The sequence below is a fragment of the Dipodomys spectabilis genome, unplaced genomic scaffold (assembly GCF_019054845.1).
Source record: "Dipodomys spectabilis isolate Male_0828 unplaced genomic scaffold, ASM1905484v1 ptg000018l, whole genome shotgun sequence".
Taxonomy (NCBI): Eukaryota; Metazoa; Chordata; class Mammalia; order Rodentia; family Heteromyidae; genus Dipodomys; species Dipodomys spectabilis.
Window position 1 is genome coordinate 10546827 of NW_024870695.1, and position 19881 is coordinate 10566707.

At 52.8% G+C, this 19881-nt stretch overlaps 2 protein-coding genes across 2 annotated transcripts; one reads left to right on the forward strand and one right to left on the reverse strand.

Annotated features, from left to right (window-relative positions):
• Positions 1–209: 209 nt before the first annotated feature.
• Positions 210–15417, reverse strand: Cntnap1 (contactin associated protein 1). Its single transcript, XM_042674178.1, has 24 exons — positions 15198–15417; positions 14215–14316; positions 13925–14118; positions 13320–13467; positions 13031–13234; positions 12480–12664; positions 11394–11537; positions 10572–10833; positions 9828–9977; positions 9388–9559; positions 8815–8921; positions 8552–8671; positions 7977–8180; positions 7648–7804; positions 7436–7563; positions 6971–7156; positions 6029–6250; positions 5471–5710; positions 4332–4685; positions 4055–4182; positions 3225–3318; positions 2823–3068; positions 2680–2727; positions 210–1548 (listed from the first exon to the last, which is right to left on the reverse strand). Exons 1-24 carry the CDS (start codon positions 15262–15264, stop codon positions 1244–1246), a joined length of 4167 nt encoding a protein of 1388 aa, XP_042530112.1. The 5' UTR covers positions 15265–15417; the 3' UTR covers positions 210–1243.
• Positions 15418–16176: 759 nt separating this feature from the next.
• Ccr10 (C-C motif chemokine receptor 10) lies at positions 16177–18426 on the forward strand. Its single transcript, XM_042673948.1, has 2 exons — positions 16177–16218; positions 16899–18426. The coding sequence occupies exons 1-2, from the start codon at positions 16195–16197 to the stop codon at positions 17967–17969; spliced, it is 1095 nt and encodes a 364-aa protein (XP_042529882.1). The 5' UTR covers positions 16177–16194; the 3' UTR covers positions 17970–18426.
• The last annotated feature ends 1455 nt before the right edge of the window (positions 18427–19881 follow it).

The following is a 19881-nucleotide window of genomic DNA, read 5'->3' on the forward strand; positions in this document are numbered from 1 at the left end:
GAAGGATGAAAGACAAGTACAGGAGCAAATTGGGTGGAAGGAACTTCAGCATTCCTCACTCCACTATCCACTGATACCTCAGAGTAGGTCATGCAAGCCTTAGGCTCCTGGCTGCAAAGGATCCAAGAGCTCCTAGACATTCTCAAACCTTCAGATCAGTTCTCTTAAAATTCCCCCACCTATCCCGACACCAGCCACCACACACAGACTGGAGCTCTGCCACTCTGTTTTATTGGACCAGCTCAGAGTCAAGGGCACTGCAGGCTCTGCCCTAGGCCTAGTGGACTGGGTGAGTGGCCAACAGAACTCAAGAGATGTCCAACACAGGAGGAGCTCACTAGACTGTGGGCACAGCACAGGACAGGACAGCTGATTTGAGTTTTTCTTTTATATATAAACAGATAATTAGAAAATTAGAATAATATATAGTTTCTCTAGAGAGAGACATTGCAAACAAAAATATATATAAAGAATAGGACCTCCCAGACAAATAAAGCAGCATCTCTGAGCGGAGGAAAGAGGGCTCCTCATGCATTGGAGAGGGGGCCTGGCACCAAGGCTATTGCATATCTCAGAAAGGGGTTTAAGCGTAGAGGGTTGGCTGGCAGGGTATCTGCATTATTTCTCTACTTGCAGGGTTTGTTTTTGTTTTTTTATGGCTTTGGCCAAAGCATGTGAAGCAGCGGAAGTACTAAAGTGCTAAACTGAGGCCACTTGGTCTCTGTAAAAACAAAAGGGGGATGGGGGACAGTGATGAAGCAGATGGAAGACATTCAGCAGGGCAAGGGAGAGGCTGGGGGATGTGTATTAGCAGCCTCCTCCCCCCATGCCCTGTGCAGCCCTGCAATCCCACACATCTGTCCCTGCTGATGATGTATGTGGGAAGGGAGGCAGTTCATCTCCCGTACACTCTGTTGTTAATCCCCGGCAGCAGCTGGGACAGAGATGGCAGGAAGGGGCCTGTCTCCACCCCATAAGGCTTCTCCTCTGGGGCGGACAAACAGCCAGGAGCCTGGGGAAGTGGGTGAGCAGGGCATTGGTCTAGGCAGTGAGGCTCAGCCACTCCCTTTGGTCCCATCTGTAGCTCTGCCCACCAAACTTGGCAGGAGGAGAACTCTCTGGGTGAGCAGAGCCAGCTAAGAGGAGCCAAATGTCCCTGATGGGGTGGGATGGGGGTAGGGAGGCAGGAAATGGGGAATTCAGAGGAGTTGGACTTGGTCCTTGAAGCAAGCCCTTCTCCTGATCATTCAGACCTGGATTCCTCCAGGATTTGGGGTAGGTTCTGGTCCCGGGGACCTGGGCCAGTGGCTGGGGCTGGGGCTGGGGTTGGGGTTGGGGCTGGGGCTGGGGCTGGAACTTGGGTGGGAGCTGGTGTGGGGGCAGGGGCCTGGGCAGGGCCTGAAGGAGGTAAGGGAGTTTTGCTCCCAGGATGATAATCGTGGGTGGCCTTGGGCTCATTGGTGTGGTAGGAGCCCTTGTAGCGATGATTTTGCAGATAGAAGAGCACCAACATTCCCACAAGCCCCAGCAGCAGGAAGGCCACCAAAACTGCAAGGAAGAGGAGGGACAATTCAGCATCGTGGGGTTTGACCTCCACACATACTTAATCAACATTAATGACCAATTATGTCCACTATATAAACACAATACAAGCAATTCCTAAGTGTTCAGTAGGTCTAAATTCCTGTGATTTCCTCTGCCAACTTGATTTTTTTTTTTCCAGTCCTGAGGCTTGAACTCAGGGCCTGGGCACTGTCCCTGAGCTGCTTTTTCTCAATGCTACCATTCTACCACGTGAGCCACAGCACCACTTCTGGCTTTTTCTGTTTATGTGGTACTGAGGAGTCAAACCCATGGCTTCATGCATGCTAGGCAAGCACTCTACCACTAAGCCACATTCCCAGCCCTGTTGTTTTTAATGCCAGTCCTAGGAGCTTGAACTCAGGGCCTGGGCACTATCTCTGAGTTTTGTTGTTTTTTTTTTTTTGGCCAGTTCTGAGGCTTGAACCCTGGGCCTGGGTGCTGTTCCTGAGCTCTGCAGCTCAAGATGAACACTACCACTTGAGCCACAGCGCCACTTCCAGTTTTCTGGTGGTTAATTGGTGGTTAAGTGTCATGAGCTTTCCTGCATGGGCTGGCTCTGAACCATGATCCTCAGATCTCAGCCTCCTAAGTAGCTAGGATTACAGGAGTAAACCACCAGTGCACAGCTATCTCTGAGCTTCTTTTACTCAAGGCTAGCATACTACCACTTAAGCCACAGCTCCACTTTCAGCTCTTTTGGTACTTGATTGGAGAGAAGAGTCTCACAGACTTTCCTACCTGGGCAGGCTTTGAACTGGGATCCTCAGATCTCAGCTTCTTGAGAAGCTACAATTATAGGTATGTGTCACCAGTACTCAGCCCAACTTCTATTTTTAATATTCTCTTTCCACATGCCTGGTAATCATCCCAGTTTCCTCAGCCTTTTAACTATAGCTGTACTTTAATATTTAATTTTAATAAAAAATTTATAGTATCCTCAAACATTAAAACATATCTACCCCATCAGCAAGGCCTTATCATCCTTCCTGGTTTCATCAGCATCTAGTACCATCACCCCCTCCTCAGGCTCAGGGACAGGGCAGGGAAGGAATATAGATAGGGTTGTTTTGGGCTGGCATGGTCAGTGCTACTTACAGCCTAAAAGTATGGCAACCCATCCATCATCATGGTAGTATGGGAAGTCTGAAGAGAAAACATAAATTAGAAGTCACATCCCAAATTAATCATTGCCCTTCCTTGTCATCCTCCCTTCCCTCATTTGTGTCCTGGGGATGTACCTGGGGGAAGATACCAGGGATCAAGCTCAGGTGGCACCTCTGAGACCAGACGTGGCATAGCTCCACAGTTAGATTCTGACAGTTCTCCCTGAACTCGCAAGGCCTCAGCTAACTCAGCAATCATGGGCCGAGGGGTTCGGAAGTGGGTCTTGAGGGGAGCCACATTGTTGAATCGAACACCAGACAGACATCCAGAGAAACCTGGGGTGTTGTAGCGCTGTATCTCCGGGTCAATGACTCCTGTCTCTGAGGGAGAGGCAGACCCAGAAAGAGAAGGGCTTAGACTAGCCAGAAGCCCTGCCCCTCTCACTGTCCATCTTTCTCACCACAGCCATTTTCCTCTAGCCTCCAAAGACTTCACCTACAACTCTTTGGCCCAGACTTACCCTCAGTCAAGCTTACCCATCACACGCCCTAGATACAAGGCCTTGGGCGAGTCCAGCTGGCTGTCCACCAGCAGTGAGAACTTCTGTTCTGTCAATGGGAAGTAGTCCACCTGAGAGGGAAGGCAGTAAGGAAGGAAGGACAGGGTGGACATAGTCAAGACCTTTATAGAACTCTTATGCTGCTCAAACTGAAGCTCCTATCTGGGTAAGTCATTGCTCATTCCTGAAGTAGGCCACCCCTGGCCCAGATGGAGGACTTAGTAGAGTTCTAAAAAATCTGTATTGGTTTTGTCTTTTCTGTGTGTGTGTATGCCAGTCCTGGAGCTTGAACTCAGGGCCTGTACACAGCTTTTGCTCGGCTAGCACTCTACCACTTGAGCCACAGTGCCACTTCCAGCCTTTTCTGTTTATATGGTACTGAGGAACCAATCCCCGGGCTTTGTGCTTGCTAGGCAAGCATTCTACCACTAAGCCACATTCCCAGCCCTGTCTTTTATTTTATTTTTGAGATACGGTGGCTAGCGTCGCCCAGAGTGGCCTCAAACTCAAAATCCTCCTGCTTCCACCTCCTGAGCAGCTGGAATTATGGGTGTGCACCACCCTACCCAATTAACAGTCTGATTTTGAATACTGTCTTTGTGGCTTACTAGAGGTTTGACTTTGAGAAATCTACTTTATTTTCTATTTACTGATGTATCAAATGGAGATGACAATGAATGTGTACCTGCTACCTCACAGAAGTGGCATGTTGAAATGTGCTTGACACATGTTAAGTGTTTTGACACTTTCTTGGGTACAACGACCAAGACTATGAGGCTGAACTGGCGCATCTTCTTCCACACATACCTGAATGAAGAGGTTGCGGTAGACCCGGGTGATGTTCACACTGTGGGGTTGGCCATCAGTAACTGGCCGGGTGGTTAGCTGGTACACATAGGGACTGGTGCCCAGCTGATAACGCAGCTGCAGGGTCCCTGTGAAGTGGGAAGGAGAAACATGAGTTGTCTCGGCTCCAACCCCCATCTTCAGAGCACTTAGGTCTTAGCATTGCTGAATCAATAGCTATAGGAAGTAGCATCTAGGGGAAGCAAGTCTCCAGGGAGGGAGCCCTTGTGAGGCTTACCATCTTCCTTGATGAGAACAGCCATGTAATCACGCACAAAGGAGCTCACATAGAGCAGGACTGCAGGTGCAGAATTAGTGCTGAAGCTGAAGGAGACCTCTTCTCCTGTCACGTTGTAGACAGGCCCCCGGTAACCGGGCACAGGCCGGCCAGGCCGTGGGTAGTCAGGTAGGCGGTACCCAGGGCCATGATAACCAGGCACGTAGCCTGGGGTGTCATAACCAGGGATATAGCCAGGCTCATAGCCTGGTACTGGCCGACTCAGCATGTGGGAGAACTCCCGGGCTGCAGAGCGCAGTGCTGACTGGAGGTTGTAGCGCATCCAAGTGCCTGGCTCAAAGAAACCACCGATATCTGGAGACAAAGACAGTAAGGTTAGGACCCCCAGATTCACACTAGTTCACTCACAGGTTCACATTAGTTTCTGCTGCTACCATAATCCTCCATTTACTTTTAGGTACCTATGAGGCCCTGTCACAGAATGGAGCCTTTAAGCCAAGAGAAAATTGAAAGATCATCTAATGAGACCCCTGCAGATTAGATAGAGGCTCAAAGATGAGTGATGACTTGCTCAAGGACACAAAGTAAGTGGAGATCCACAATCAAAATGGAGATGTCCTTATACTATCCAGTATACGTGCTACTCACACTTCCCTAAGTCTCTGTATCTCCCTAGTCTGCAAGACTCTTCTCCTCTCATAGTAACCCACCTGCTCACTTATCCCTCTGGGTAAGTGTTAGGGAAGATGCATCTTAGCTATGTGCAGAATCTTGCAATGCTAAGTGTCAAGGCTCTATAATCAAGAACCAGGTTGTAGAATGTTTTAGTAATGGATCATACAGGAAATGGCATGGAAGGATGTCTTGCAACTCAAAGTCACTGTGTATGGGGGAGGGACAGCCTTCATTACCTTGATGATAATGGGGAAATGCAGGAAGTTATAGGCATCATGCTCCTGAGCTCTTTGTCATCTCCTTGTTCTCTATGACTTTAACTGCCTGGCTCCTATAGCTTAGAGCTCAGGAGCCCAGTGACAACTGAGTTTTCCCATATGCTGACTTGGTACCCTCTTTTCCTTTCCTCTCTACACCCCATTTTGCCTGATGGCTTCCTGCCCTCCATAACCAGGAGCACTGACCATGGTTGCAGTAGGGCCCATCGAAAGCCGTGAGGTCACAGTCACATGTGTAGTAGCTATAGCGCTCCACGCAGCGGCCTCCATGAAAGCAGGGGAACCTGGGGTGGACACAGTGGCCCGTGCAGTTGGGGAAGGTGCCCTCAGAGGCATTGGCACGACCCTCCAAGTTCAGAGTTACTCCATTCAGACGCATGGCCCTCAAGCAGCCCACGAATGGGCGTCTCTTAAGCTCTGCAGATCCTGGTCAAGAGATGAGTTGGAGGGGTTGGCTCAAGGGTACAACATGCTTAGTGGCCCTGGGTTCTAGCCCCAGTACCAAAAAAAAAAAAAAAAAGACTGTAGATATAGAGACAAGAATAGCTATTCTGGATGGGACGGGCACCAAGGAACTAGGCGGATGCTCTAGGACACCAGAGATTTCAGGGTTCTGGTGGTATCTTGGATCACTCTGAAGCAGAGGGAACTAGGACTACGATATGGGGTTCCTAGAAACACTGAACATGTACTTAGAAGGATGGCTCTCCCCCTCCCCCCCTGCCTCCCTAGACTGCTGCTCACCAACATAGAGGGGCTGGTCATACTCCAGCCAGATATAGGTCTGCAGAGGCATGGGCCGCAGGACCCAGGGCCGGTGATCCACCCGCAGCCGGGCCTGCTTCACATTGATTTCAGCCCGGACCAGGTGCCACTCATCATCGTTGAACTCAAAGTCATCTGAGTGTACAGTCAGGTTCTCGTCTCCATTCCCCACATCAAAGGCAAAGACCACATCCCGAGATGCTGGACAATGTGACATGGAGCAGGGAGAGAAAAGGACTTGGACCTCCAAGATCCTCCATGGCTTCTGACCCAATACAACATCTCCTCTTCACCCGTCAGTTCTTTGACTATCTCTCCAATTTGTCCACAGCCTGAAACAACTTACCCTCTATCCTCCCAAACCACAGATTCCCTAGAACTAAATTCCCAGTCAGACCTCTTACCTAGCTAGAAGTATAGCTAGTTAAGAGGTAGGAGAGAGACCTCAGGAGTCCAATACTTTCTTCATACATAAGGAATCTAAGTCTCAGAGAGGCAAAATGAGTGCCCAAGGTCACCATCAAGATAGAACTAAGTGTAGGATCCAGAGTCATTGAAAGCCCCTTTTCTCTCCTGCCTCTCAAATGGACGATTGTCCTGGTCTCTTATCCCAACTTTGTCAGTGATACTCTTTTGTTTTTGGTCAGTCATGGGGCTTGAACTCTGGGCCTGGGTGCTGTCCCTGTGCTCTTCAGCTCAAGGCAAGCGCTCTACCACTTGAGCCACAGTACCACTTATGGTTTTCTGGTGGTTAACTGGAGATAAGAGTCTCATGGACTTTGCTGCCCGGGCTGGCTTTGAACCACGATCCTTAAATCTCAGCCTCCTGAGTAGCTAGGATTACAGGCCTGAGCCACCAGCGCCTGGCACCAGTGATACCCTTTTTCTACCCCACACCCCTTCCAGAATCTGGTTGCTCACTGTTAAGTTCCACCCGCACATAAGGCCGGCGCCACTGGCAGAAAGGACCCCCCATGTTCTCCAGAAAAACTCCAGAGGGAGCTGAAGTCCTGAAGTAGAAGGAGACGTCGAGGCTATGGTTGGCACGGATTGGAGGAAAACGTAGTGCAGCCCCAGTGTGGAAGGAAATGGTGTTCCAGGAATTACCTACAAAACCAGAGGAAGGCCTTGTCAGGGAGGTTAGGAAGTGGAGGAGCAAGGAACCTCAGTAGGGCAGGAAAGGAAGGCAACAAGAGATAGGGTGACCAAAGAGAGACGAGATGTGGAATGAACAATAAAGCGCAGAAGAGCAAGGAAAATGAAGGTCAGATCACAGCAGGCGTGTCTTGCAATGTGGTCTAGAGACCCTCAGTGGGTCAGATGGCCTGGATTTTGGAAACAGAAGAGCTAACCTGAGAGGGCACACAAAAGGGGTTTGCCACTCACGGTCGCCATAGCAGCGCAGAGGCCTCAGGAAGAACTGGGCCTCTGAACTGGAGCGGTTTGTATCCCCTACTACCACCTGGGTGACAGGCAGATGATCCACAAAAGTCAGCAGGCCCTTGTCCGTTCTCCTGTGGGAGTAGGATGCAATGACTCAACCTTGCCTCTCAGCAACCCAAGGAGTCCCTCAAAAAACTCATCCTCTGCCAGCTCACCACTGGGGTTGGTCAGCATCACAATTGCAATGCAGAGCAGGGTCCACACAACTTCGGTCGAGCCCACAGGCACAGCGCTGGATCCCAGGCTGGGAGCCTCCCCAGTAGAAATGCTGCTCCTCGTTTCGGCCAATCCAAAAGCTGTAGGGATAGCCTCCTGGGGAAGACACACAGGCAGCTTCCAGGCCCTGCAACTCCATCTGGGCTGCCCATGCCCTTCCAACCATCCCTGACTTTGATTCCTCTAGGCTGAACCCTCTGGGTTCCCCACCCTACCCCCATCTCCCCTCCAGCTCCTCATCCTTGCCCTCCCTGATGCCAGCCTCAACCTGCAGTGTTGAGCAGCCGGGAATTGTAGCAGGAGAACTCGATCCACTGCTCACAATGTTGAGACGCATTGGCCAGGGCACTGACTTCCTCCCAGGATGCATTCCAGTACTGGACAGCCCCCAGGAAGGGCCGCTCCATGCTGGAACCTGTCACCCGAGTTGTCCATAGCCTGTCATGTCGCACAACTGTCCAAGCTCTGTTTTCTGGGGAGGGAAGGGAAGGGACAGAGCTTTGGCTGGACATAGGCATTCTCTACCTACCTCCCTGCCCCAGCCACCAACACAACTGCCACTCAGACCCAATAACTGTAGCCAACAGCCCTCCAGCTCAGCCTTGGGCCCTCCATTTTGGAGGCAGAGATCAGTCAGCTGGAAATGGATAGTAAGTGGGAGTTTATCTGCAAGCCTAGGTTACAAATTCCTAAATGTCTCTTTTCTCCTCTTCCCTCCTTTATCCATCCACATCAGTTTCATCTTATCCTCTGCCCCCCACTCTGTGCTCCATGTACCCCTTGCCCCAAATCTCTCCTATTGCCTGGTCAGCTGTTCCCTCACTATCCATCAGGGCCAATTACCTCGGATATCACAATACACTACAAATGGCTTCAGAGGGCCACTGCCATCAGGATCAATGGTGAAGTTTCCAGAAGTTTTCCCACTGAGCCGATAAGCCTCACAGGATTCCTTATACAAAGCTGGTAGGTGGTAGGATGGGGAAAAGGCAACAGGGAGGGAGGAGGATTTTAGAAGGTTAGAAGAAAGCTAGCCCCTCCATCTTCGGCAGCTTCATAATGCCCAGCAACCTCTCTCTCCAGACTTCCCACCCCGTGTGGCTTACGCTCATGGCAGGTCACCCCCTTGTAGCCAGTCAGTTCGCAGTAGCAGATGAAGTCATCCCAAGACTGGTAGCAGCGTCCATCATGTTCACACATGTTAGGGCTGCATCTAGGGGAGAGGGTCAGCACCAAGGGAAGGGCCTTAGTGGGAGGTTGAAAAGGGATCTGACTTCTACAAGCTCTACTCTCAAATCCCCAGAGCACCAGAACCCAGTGACACATATCTACTGCCTAACTAACCAGTTAGAAATCCAGGTAGTCCCCAGGGCTCAAATACTGCTAATTCTCCCCTTTCCTCCAAAATTGAAAAGTGCCTTATTCCACCCCCCTACCACCACTTCACCAAGAGAAAATGAGGAGCAACTAAGGAGCTTTTGTTTCCACCCTGAGCATTTGAACACTTTACCAGAAAAAATAGTAGGTGGGAGGTCAAAGAAGACTCTTGCCCCAGTTAGGGTGATTAAGGAGCTGAGACAGGAGAAGGGAGATTACTGAAAAGGACACTTCCACTGGGATGTGATGGGAGAGGGTTTCAAAGGGGTCACCTTTTGTTAGGGAAAGGAGCTTCTGGATACCTATCAGTGATGCCACATGTGTCAAAGAGGACCTCAGCAAAGTATCCAAGCCGGCGGAACTCCACCAGAGTCAGGTTGACCAGTTGACCATCCACCTTGAGCAGCTCCATACAGCCATGGAATGCTGTCTGGTTGGAGTGGCAGCCCCATCGACTGGCTGGTTTGGGACAACCTGGAGCAACCACCCCTGTAAGGCCCTCCCCAGGAAAGATCCCAGAGACCCTCCCCCAGGGAGATGACAAGAGAGAGTCAGACATAAAGGGAGAAAGGAAGCTAGAACCAAAATGTAGACTATGGCAATGACCTACCATTTCCCAAGGCCCTAGTGGTGAAAGAAGGTTTGATCTCTACAAAACTGTCCATGTAGTCCCATCTGAATGGACTTAAAAGGGGCCTTCCCACCCAGAGAAGAAGGTCTGACCAGGTTAGCCCTCACTTACCCCCAAAGAAGTAAGAAGTCCCTGTACGGATCAGCAGTGGGTATGAGACTCTGACCTCTGCCCCTTCCACATCATCAATGCTAATGACTGCATGGTTTTCTTGTGCCACAAAATTCACCTCATGCCAGAAGCCATCATTCAGACGGTACCCTGAACAAGAAAGGACATTGTGGGGAGAGAGGAACAGTGACCCGGATAGGAGAGAGGGGAAGCAGCAGCCCCAACAGCTGTGACCCAACAGTTATGTGCAGCTCACTATTGACATAGAGCCCCAGCAATTGACATAGAGTCTACAAAGTCAGAAATGAATAACAACCAGGTGCTGGTTCATACCTGTAGTTCTAGCTACTCAAGAGGCTGAGATCTGAGGATCCCAGTTTGAAGTCAGTGATCAGGCAGGAAAATTTGTGAGACCTCCACTAATCTACCAAAATTGAGCTATGGCTTAAGTGGCAGAACACTAGTCTTGTGCAAAAGAAACTCAGGGACAGCACACAGGCCTTGAGTTCAAGCCCTAGAACCAGCACCAAACACAAAAACAAAATACCTCCAGGAATTCACCCATCCTCCTAGAACTGGAGAGCATCTGGACTCACTGCCTTCCTAAGCATTCCCAGAATTCCTAGTGCCTCTAACCTTTTTCAGTACCTCAGGACATTCTGCCTTTTTACTCTCCTGTCATTAGTATTCAAAAGCCTCAGCCCTAGCCCTTTATCCTTCTCCAGCCTGCTTGTATCCTCTTACCAGCTGCAAACTGAAGCTTCTTTCTGCCAGTCTGTGCAATGGACACATTGACCTGCCCTTCACTGAGCATGAGCTCCACATGACCCAGACCATCTCCCATGCGGGAGAAAAGGAGCAGCCCAGTGAGATCCCAGGTGCGGAAGCGAAAGGAAACTGCGAGACGGCCTCGTCGGGGGAAGCCAGGTACTTGCACAAAGTTGTGAGGGCCTCCAAAATTGATGGGGTGTGGAACTGGATCCAGGCAACGGAAGGCCACCTTACCCTAGGGGAGAAAGTAAAGACACATCAGTCAGCACAAGGACCCCAGGTTCTATCCAGAATTGAATTTCACACTTCTCTAAGACCCTATACTAGCAACCCCTTGGTGTCCTCCACCCCATGGCCCTTTTCCTTGCTTGCTTTTTACCACTGATCTGCAATGTTATCACTTCTTTCTATTCCTTCGAGCATGAGAAGCAATTTGGGGGCCACCCCTTCCCAGCTTTGGAACAGGCACAGGTGCTCATAGCTAGTGGCAAAGATAACGAGAACTTATTCAATCAAGTCCTTACTCTGTCTCTGCAAAACTGCATGACTCCTGATGAAGCCATACCCCTCATCTCTGCACCATATTTCTCTCATGAGTTAACTAAGGTGATTGGACCTAAACAGTTTTAACTAGGAAGTATGTGGCTCTGGCACCTCCCATAAGTCCTAACAATCTGGCTGAGGAGAGAAGAGGCCTCAGTTTTTGTCTGATCCTCTAGATCTCTCCCCACTCTACCTCTTTGCTTTTCAAGCAGCTTTGGTTTCCCAATGTCCCAAATCCCCTTGCCCACTGACCTCAAAGGTGATCCTGGAATGGCGCCGTACAGCCAGGTCCGCAATGTTGACCCGGTTAAAGATTACGTTTTCCATGCAGCCACGGAAGTTATGTCGATAGCCAAGGTTCTTGTGAGCAGCACCCACTAGACCCCCAATGAATATCTGCAAGAAGGGTCCGGGGAAGAGGTTCCTTGGGCACAAGGACCCATATGCCTTTCTCTCGTGCATCATCCCCCATACCTACGTTTTTCCAAGCACAAACCTGGCTTTATAAAATACTTGAAACATACATTTCTCCAGGGTCCGTACTAAAGCTTGTGCTGCCTCCTAAGGCTTGGGTTGAGCCCTAATTCCATCACAAATTGGCTGCAAGCTTCCAATAAGTTTTTGTTGTTGTTGTTGTTGTTTCTGTTTTTGTTTTTTGTTGTGGGGCCTGAACTCTGGGCCTTGGTGCTGTCCCTCAGCTCTTCAGCTCAAGGCTAGCACTCTAGCTACTTCCTGCTTTTTCTGCTTATGTAGTGCTGAGGAATCGAACCCAGGGCCTCATACATGCAAGGCAAGCCCTCTACCACTAAGCCATCTTCCCAGCACAGTAAGTCAATTTTTGATCTGCTTGAGATGTGTGTGTGTGTGTGTGTGTGTGTGTGTGTGTGTGTGTGTATGGTACTGGGGCTTGAACTCAGAGCCTGGGTGCTGTCCCTTGGCTTTTTCCACTCAAGGCTGGGGGTTTACCACTAGAACTACACCTCTACCTCTGGCATTATTATTATTATTATTTATTGGAGAAAAGAGTCTCCTGACTTTCCTGCCTAGGCTAGCTTCCAGATCCTCAGATCTCAGCCTCCTGAGTAGCTAGGATTACAGGAGTGAACCACTGGTGATTCAGGGCAGAGTCTTTATCAATTCCAATTGTGGGAAGATCCAAGGGAACAACTTTTCTACCTTGCCTTTTCCACAAAATCTGAATTTCTAGACCTTACCTCAAAGTTATGAAGTGGGCCCAAGACAAAAGTCTCAGGCTTTTCCAATCAGCAGAAAGTTTGAGAAAGAAAACTGTCCTCCACCCATTCTCCCAGCAACACCCAACCAATGGTGCCTCTTCACCTCGGTGTCCAGGTTTAGCCTCTCAAAGTCGCCATTGAGAATGAAGCGATGCACATAGCCATCCAGGGTGAGATTTGCTTCACGGCCATATCGGTCCACGCGCACATAGTGCCAGTGCTGGTCGTTCAGGACGCCCCCAGCGCTCACAGTTGTGTGTCCAGGTCTTGGCTGGATGGGGCTGCTGCCTGAGGGTGGAGCAGGTCAAGAATGAGGCCTAGAGCCCCCAGGCAGAGCCGCAGGGTGCAGGTAGCCTAGGAGAGAAGCCTGGAGCCTGGGGTGGAGAGATTGTCAAGGGGCCTTTTGTCCTACCTGTAAAACTCAAGTTGTACCTAATCCTGCAGGTGTGTGAAAAGCAAATGTGTGTGTGTGTGTGTGTGTGTGTGTGTGTGTTTACAGTGAGCCAACCTAAGCCAGGGAGATGCCTGTCCAAGGTCACACAGCTTGTAGATTACACAGCCAAGGCTAGAATCCAGTCCTTCTGTGTTTGGGCCAGGCCGTAAAGGAATGGGTCGGGCTTGGCTGTGCGCAAGCGCCGGGGACAGGGCACTCACCCAGGCTCATGTGCAGCACCAAGTGCGCCCCCTGTAGTTCGAGGGTCACATAATCGCCCTGGGCGCCCTCGGTGTGTAGCAGCAGCCCGTCCTTCTCCTCCGTCTTGAAGCTGAAAGCGAACACGTCCCACAGGCTTCGGCTGACCCCTCTCGGAAAGCGGTACGAGATGGCATCGTCGCCGTCAAAATAGAGTATGTCGGACTCTGCGCGAAGGACCGGAGGTGAGCCGGGGAGCGGGACACTCGCAGTCGCCCGGTCTCCCTCCGGACCCTCCCTCCCGACTCTCACTGTAAGGGCAGCCGTAGATGCCCAGGCGTAGGCCGGCCTTGCCGCGCGGGTTCCAGGCCAGGGGCACGATGCGGATGTAGCGCGCCGTGAAGTGGAAGTGGAGGTCGTGGCGCACCACCGCGGACTCATTCACGTTCCCGAAGAAGGTCTGTGGGAGTTGGGCAAAGTAGTAACCACATCCCCCACCTTATGCTCCAGGCCCAGTCCTTGGCTTTCCCACTTTGCCAATCTTGACTGGCGGTGGGGGTGGGGACAGACACTCCTTGCTGTCCCCTGTCTAGGGCCTGTACACCCACCATTTCCCTAGCCCTAGAGTGCCCTTTTCCCACCAGGCGATGCAGAGCTCAAATCAAATGTCACCTCCTGGAAGCTCTCACAGATTTCATCCTGAAGTGGAATTATAAACCCTGTGATCTGAAAGTGTCTTGCCCACGTGGTGTGCTGACCAGTCCTTCTGGACTTAATCCCAGGAGTGGAGTCATGGCTCCTCACTTAGGCGTTCACTACTGCCTCCTCCCCTTCTTTTCAGGCTAGTGCCCAACCCAGGGCCCAGAACAGAAGGGGCTCCCCTGTGTGTATGTGCGCCTGAGCAGTGCCCCGAGTACCGCGTTGTGCCCTTGCTGGTAGAATGGCGTCCAGCTGTCCACACGGTCACCATAGAGCAGCATGTAACGTGTGACCCAGTCCCAAGAATTAAAGGAGCCCTGAGTGGCCACAGCTCGGATTCGGTGCCTCTTCATTAAGTCGATCTGGAGCCAGGGATTCGGGTCCCCAATCCGGGGTGACCATCCACTTATGCCTGTAGAAGAGGCAAGGGTTTTTGTTGTTGTTTGTTTTACCACCCTCCCCGCAGCCCTCCGGAGTCCTCCACCCCATCTATTTTCAGCATGCTCACCGTGCAAGCGGGCAAAGCGGGCCGTGGTAAAGAGACTGTAGTAGGAGGAAGCACCCAGGGAGCGGGCAAACAGAGGTCCCACAAGCTCCTCGTCGCAGCCATCTAGGGTGAAGAAACGAACCTGTTAGGGTGGCTTGTCCACTTCCAAAGGCCAGGCCCACTGAGAGGCGGCAGCTCTTCTTCTCTGCCCCCCTGTGGCAGACCTTAAAGCCATCCACTGAGCCTGGGCTGCAGCGACAGCTGCTGTCTCTTCCCTCCTGGGGGAAATTCTTAAGCTAGAACTATGGGTCCAATGCCAGACCCATCCTATCCCAGAGCCTACCCAGATTGAGTACTCCCCCAAAGACAATCCCCAAAGTCAGCGTCTTTCAGAGCCTAACTCAATCCAAAACACCAATGCAGCCACAGTCTTGGTGTCACTCTCAATCATCACTCTCCTCCCCAAGTCTGTACCAATCCCAAATCCAGGTCTTGCTCCCAACCCAGCCACCTCCCAATCCCAGTTCTTACACCATGACCAGCTCCAGCCAGCTTCAGACTCAGTCAGGGTCACCAACTCCTGTTTGTAACCTAGCCATAAAACCCAGCCCCAGCCACAAACCCTAGCCCACCGACCAGCTCCAAAGCCTAGTCCCAGCCCCTGGCCAAAACCTTAACCCGTTTTACCAGTACCACACCTCTGCCCAACCCTAACCTGAAACCCCGACACCCTGCGCCCTCTTGGATTACTACCCCAAATCCTGTCTGGGCTGACCCCATCCTCGGCTTCGAGCCCAGCCCCAGCCCCAGTCCCAGGCGCGCGCAGCTGTCTCGGAGCTGCATTGCGGAGCGCGGGGGAGAGGCAGGAAAAGATGGGAGCGAGCGGCCGCGCGCGCCGGCTGGGAAAGACCGGCGACCACCCAGCCGCAATGCGGTGCGGGACCCGCCCTTCAGGCTCTGGAATCCGGGGCCCAACCCCACCTGCCTCGGACCCCAGCACTCACAGTAGCCCCAGCCCCGAGCTCCTGAGACCGCAGCAGCAAGCAAGATGCAGAAGAGCCCGAGGTGCATCCTGCAGGGCTGACCAGCCCCCGGGAGACTGCCTCCTGGTGCCCGGCTCTGGCTAGCGATCCAGTTCTGGCTCAGGCTGCCAGCTCCCCTCCTGGGGTTCGCAGCTGACCGCTGTCTCTTCTCCTTGCCCACTCCTCCTTTTTTCCACCCTCTGCTAACCTTCTCTCTCTCTCTCTCTCCCTCTATCTCTCTCTCCTTCCTTCTCTCTCCCCCCCTCTGGGTCTTGCTTCCAGCTTGCTTGCTTGCTCGCTCTCCTTTCCACCCTCTCTCCTCTCACCTCCCCCCTTCCCCAGCCTCTCTCCTGGCACGCGCGCGTTTTCCCAGAACCCGCGCAAGCGCGTGGCTCAGCCCTGCTGTGACAGTGTGGGAGCTCAGAACCTCCAGCCACTGGGAAACACCCCAGGTAAAGGAGTAACGGAGAGCTGGCAGGGACTGGTGCCTCAAGGTTGGCCAAAAAAAAAAAAAAGGCAATAAAAGAGAAGGATCCTGAAAGAAAAAAAAAAATCAAAGAAAGGGGCGGGAAGAAAGCGGGATGCTTAAAGATGGAATGAAGAGTAAGTAAGAGAACGTTTTCCTAAAGGCAGATAATGCTCCGGGCTTGGTGCTGGGAACTTAACACTGGAAATTCCATATTTTCACCTTACTTCACTTTTGCAATGAAAGACCTGAGACTCAGAGAGGTTAAAGAACTTATTCAAGATCACACAGCTAGCTTGCAACCATGATATCCCAAAAGCCATTATTTTCACACTAGCAGAGTAAAGAAAAAAATGTTTAGGTAAAGTGGAATGGAAAAATGAGCCAGCAGACCCTAATACCTACCGCCCTCTCAGCCCCTCTCCCCGCCCCTTCCTTCCTGTCTCACTAGTTATTTAATTCTACCCACCCCCGCCCCCTGTGACTATGCTTCAGAAACTCTTGTAGCCAGAGATGGGGACGGAGCCCACAGAGCAGGTGGGAGTGGGGGCAGGGAGGGGGAGAAGGGTTACAGAGAGGGTGTGGTCGGGGGAGGGATGGGATTCTCCACCTGGCAACAGGCCTCTGCCATCCTGTGATCTATGCAGAGACCTTCCCTTAGCATGAATGATTCAGGAGAGGTGGGGTGGGAGCAGAGAAGGGGAAGGAGACCAAAACCCACACCCTGGAAGTCCAGAGTCCAGGTCTGAGGCAAAATCTGCATCGGACCATCCTTCCAGAAGAGGGCGCTGCAAAGGGAACAGAAGCGCCGTGATTTATGAATAATACAAACGCTTAGTTTATGGAGAGCTAGATACTTCACATCCATTATCTTTCCTTTTTCAAACAATCCACAAGCTTTTCTTAGGTAGGCTGGACAAGACATCTGGTTTGGGCATTGCATATTAGGAAATGGAGGTTGAGAAAGACCAAGTGTCTTGCTCAAGGTCACCCAGGAAAACTGGAAGCAGGGATGCAAGAAAAACCAAGGCCTGTTCACCAAGAGCTAGGAAAAGTCTAAAGGGAGTTTATCTTTTTCTGGTGTAGTTATCCTTGGTCTCTCTCTCTCTCTCTCTCTCACACACACACCCCTGTGTGGAAGATATTGCGTGGGAAATGGGAGTGTCACGGGAAGATGTTTCATACAGTCTTCCCTCCTCTCATTTTGACCTCCCCAGGTTTCCTGGGGCCCCTACTCTGGGTTTGACGAGGAGGAGGAGGTGTATTCAGCTGAGCCATTGCCCGAGATCTGCTACAAGGCGGATGTCCAGGCCTTCAGTCGTGCTTTCCAACCCAGTGTCTCCCTGACGGTGGCTGCTCTTGGTCTGGCCGGCAATGGTCTGGTCCTGGCCACCCATCTGGCGGCCCGCCGCACTGCTCGCTCGTCCACCTCCGCCCACCTGCTCCAGCTGGCTCTGGCCGACCTCCTCTTAGCCCTGACCCTGCCCTTCGCTGCAGTGGGAGCTCTTCAGGGCTGGAGTCTGGGAAGTGCCACCTGCCGGGCCGTCTCTGGCCTCTACTCGGCCTCCTTCCACGCAGGCTTCCTTTTCCTGGCCTGTATCAGCGCAGATCGCTACGTGGCCATCGCGCGGGCGCTGCCAGCCGGGCGGCGGCCTTCCACGCCAGGCCGTGCACACTTGGTCTCGGTCATCGTGTGGCTGCTGTCACTGCTCCTGGCGCTCCCTGCGCTTCTCTTCAGTCGGGATGGTCGCCGGGAAGGCCAGCGGCGCTGTCGCCTCGTCTTCCCCGAAGGCCTCACGCAGATGGTGAAGGGGGCAAGCGCGGTGGCGCAGGTGGTGCTGGGCTTCGCGCTGCCCCTGATCGTCATGGCAGTCTGTTACGCGCTCCTGGGCCGCACGCTGCTGGCCGCCAGGGGGCCCGAGCGCCGGCGGGCGCTGCGTGTGGTGGTGGCCCTGGTGGCGGCCTTCGTGGTGCTGCAGCTGCCCTACAGCCTCGCCCTGCTGCTGGATACAGCCGATCTGCTGACTGCCCGCGAGCGGAGCTGCCCTGCCAGCAAGCGCAAGGATCTGGCACTGCTGGTCACCGGCGGCTTGGCGCTGGCGCGCTGCGGCCTCAATCCCGTGCTCTATGCCTTTCTGGGCCTGCGCTTCCGCCAGGACCTGCGCAGGCTGTTAAGGGGTGGGGGCTGCAGCCCAAGGCCTCAGCTTCGCAGCCGCTGTCCCCGCCGGCCCCGCCTCTCTTCCTGCTCCGCTCCCACCGAGACCCACAGTCTCTCCTGGGACAGCTAAGGAGGCTACAGATCCAGAGGCGGGGGAGGGGGGTGGGGGAGGGCTAAGCGGGTAAGGAGAGTCGGTGGGGGGGAAAGAGGTCAGGATCTACCGGGAGGATGACTTCTGTGCTTTGCCATATTAAAGTGATAACAAGGAAATGAGATGCAACCCCAAACAACTGTTACTATTTTTGAATCCCAGACTTGGAAGCAATTTGTAGCAGGGCTGAGACAGTGGGTTACACCCCGCCCCCACCCCGCGGTTGGGTCTGAGTGGGAGGCAGGAGGGGGCCTGCTGAGTCTGCTAAAGCTTTGGGCACTGACACTCCCTCCAATTTCACTCAGTCTCTGCCAAGAGAGGTGAGGTGGGAAAGCTGCCAGGCTAGGAGGGGCGGGGGTTCCTCTCGAAATAGCGTAAGGCAGGGCTTTCTAACAACCAAGGTGCTATCCAGTAATGGCTGCCTTAGCAAGTACCGGGTTCCTGGTCTCCGGTATGTGCAGGACTGTGTGTGCCTGAGCCTCAAGTAGAGGTAGGCGCCACGGTGGGTGTTCTCATTTGGGGTAGGTGTTTGGATCAGATTAGCCCTTTACAATTCCTTCCAAAGTTCTGTGATGGAAAGGGGGAAAAATGAGTTTGTCATGGGACTGGTGCATGTTTGTAATCACAGGACTGGGAAAACTGAGGCCCGAGTTCAAGGCCAGCATAGGTTGGTTACATAGCAAGAGGCTATTTTGGAGTGGAAAAGAGAGAGGAAGAAAGAATGGAAGAGACAGAGAAAGGAAAGGGAGAGAGGAAAGGAAGGAAGGAAAGGAAAGAAGACAAAGGTTTTTCACCTGTGGGGGGAGCAAGGAGGGAATTGTATTTGCAGACTTCTAAAAAGGAGTTATCCTAGGCATGGGTAGGAATGCTTGGTCTTCTCTATCTCCCCTGGGGGGCCACCAGGTCATGAGGAAATGCACTGAGCTGCCCAGGAAAGAGGGAAGAGGTTAGACATTGGAAAGAACTACTTTGAAAGCTTAAGGCTTTCCTAGGAAATCTTAGTTCAGGCCACTTTCATCTGGGGCGAAGGCCGGATGGCCTCTAGAGATGGTGGCATTGATGGGTCATTGTGTTGTACAATCACAACAAGCAGGATGGTGTTCACGTGCGATAATTCTTGAAGTTTAACATCCGGTCAGCAAAGCTGTACCCACGGCCCCAGCCTGAAGTCTTGAGGGTGAAAAGGGCGGGGCCGAGAGAGGAGGTCTCCAGGGAGGTGCTGGCCCCAAGTCCCCGCCCCGTCCTGCCCCGCCCAGATGGGCTCGCAGTCCTTCCAAGAACCTCAGACGGCAGAGACAGAAAGCCTCGGCCTCTAAGGCCCACGATCCAGGAGAGGCTCAGAAAGAGCTTCGAATCTCAAAAGGGGTGCCGCACGCCAGCCCTCGGGGAGGGGGGCTAACCTGGAACCCTCCACCGGTGACCGCGGGAATCGCCGCTGAGTCAGCAACGCGCGCGCCCGAGCCCGCTGTCTCCGGCTGTCGCCCCAGCCCCGCCCTGGACGCCCAGTGCCCCGTTTAACCCCTTCCTGTTCGTCACAGAATTCCTGAGGATACCAAGCCAGTCTCCCTAGTGGAGCCCAGGAAGCTGTGAGCTCTAGATGGGATCTAATTTCCATACTAGGGAGTCCCTGCCTCGGCTTCTTCACTTCACAGATATGGTGACTCCAAAGCCTTCCGTAGAGCTGGGTCAGCTTAGTTTCTCCCCGCCCCCAGTAACTGAGGCTCATCCCATCCTCAGGGACCCCCCCCCCCCAAAGCTGGACAGGAGATCCGAGGGCAGCAAGCGAGCCTCCCTCCAGCCCAGTGCCATTTGCTGCCCCGAACTCCTTCTCAAGAGGGTTTTACAGTCGGTGAGCCAAGAGTTAAAACAGGGCACGGAAGGCGGGCTTCCG

Excerpts from the sequence above, each read along its gene's own strand:
- Cntnap1 (XM_042674178.1), bottom strand. The coding sequence starts at position 15,264 with ATGCACCTCGGGCTCTTCTGCATCTTGCTTGCTGCTGCGGTCTCAGGA. Across the intron at positions 12,665-13,030 it reads GGTGCTGCACATGAGCCTGG|GCAGCAGCCCCATCCAGCCA; the intron begins GTGAGTGCCCTG and ends CTCCACCCTCAG. Across the intron at positions 8,672-8,814 it reads GGGGGTGACCTGCCATGAGC|CTTTGTATAAGGAATCCTGT; the intron begins GTAAGCCACACG and ends ACCACCTACCAG.
- Ccr10 (XM_042673948.1), top strand. The coding sequence starts at position 16,195 with ATGGGGACGGAGCCCACAGAGCAG. Across the intron at positions 16,219-16,898 it reads GGACGGAGCCCACAGAGCAG|GTTTCCTGGGGCCCCTACTC; the intron begins GTGGGAGTGGGG and ends TGACCTCCCCAG.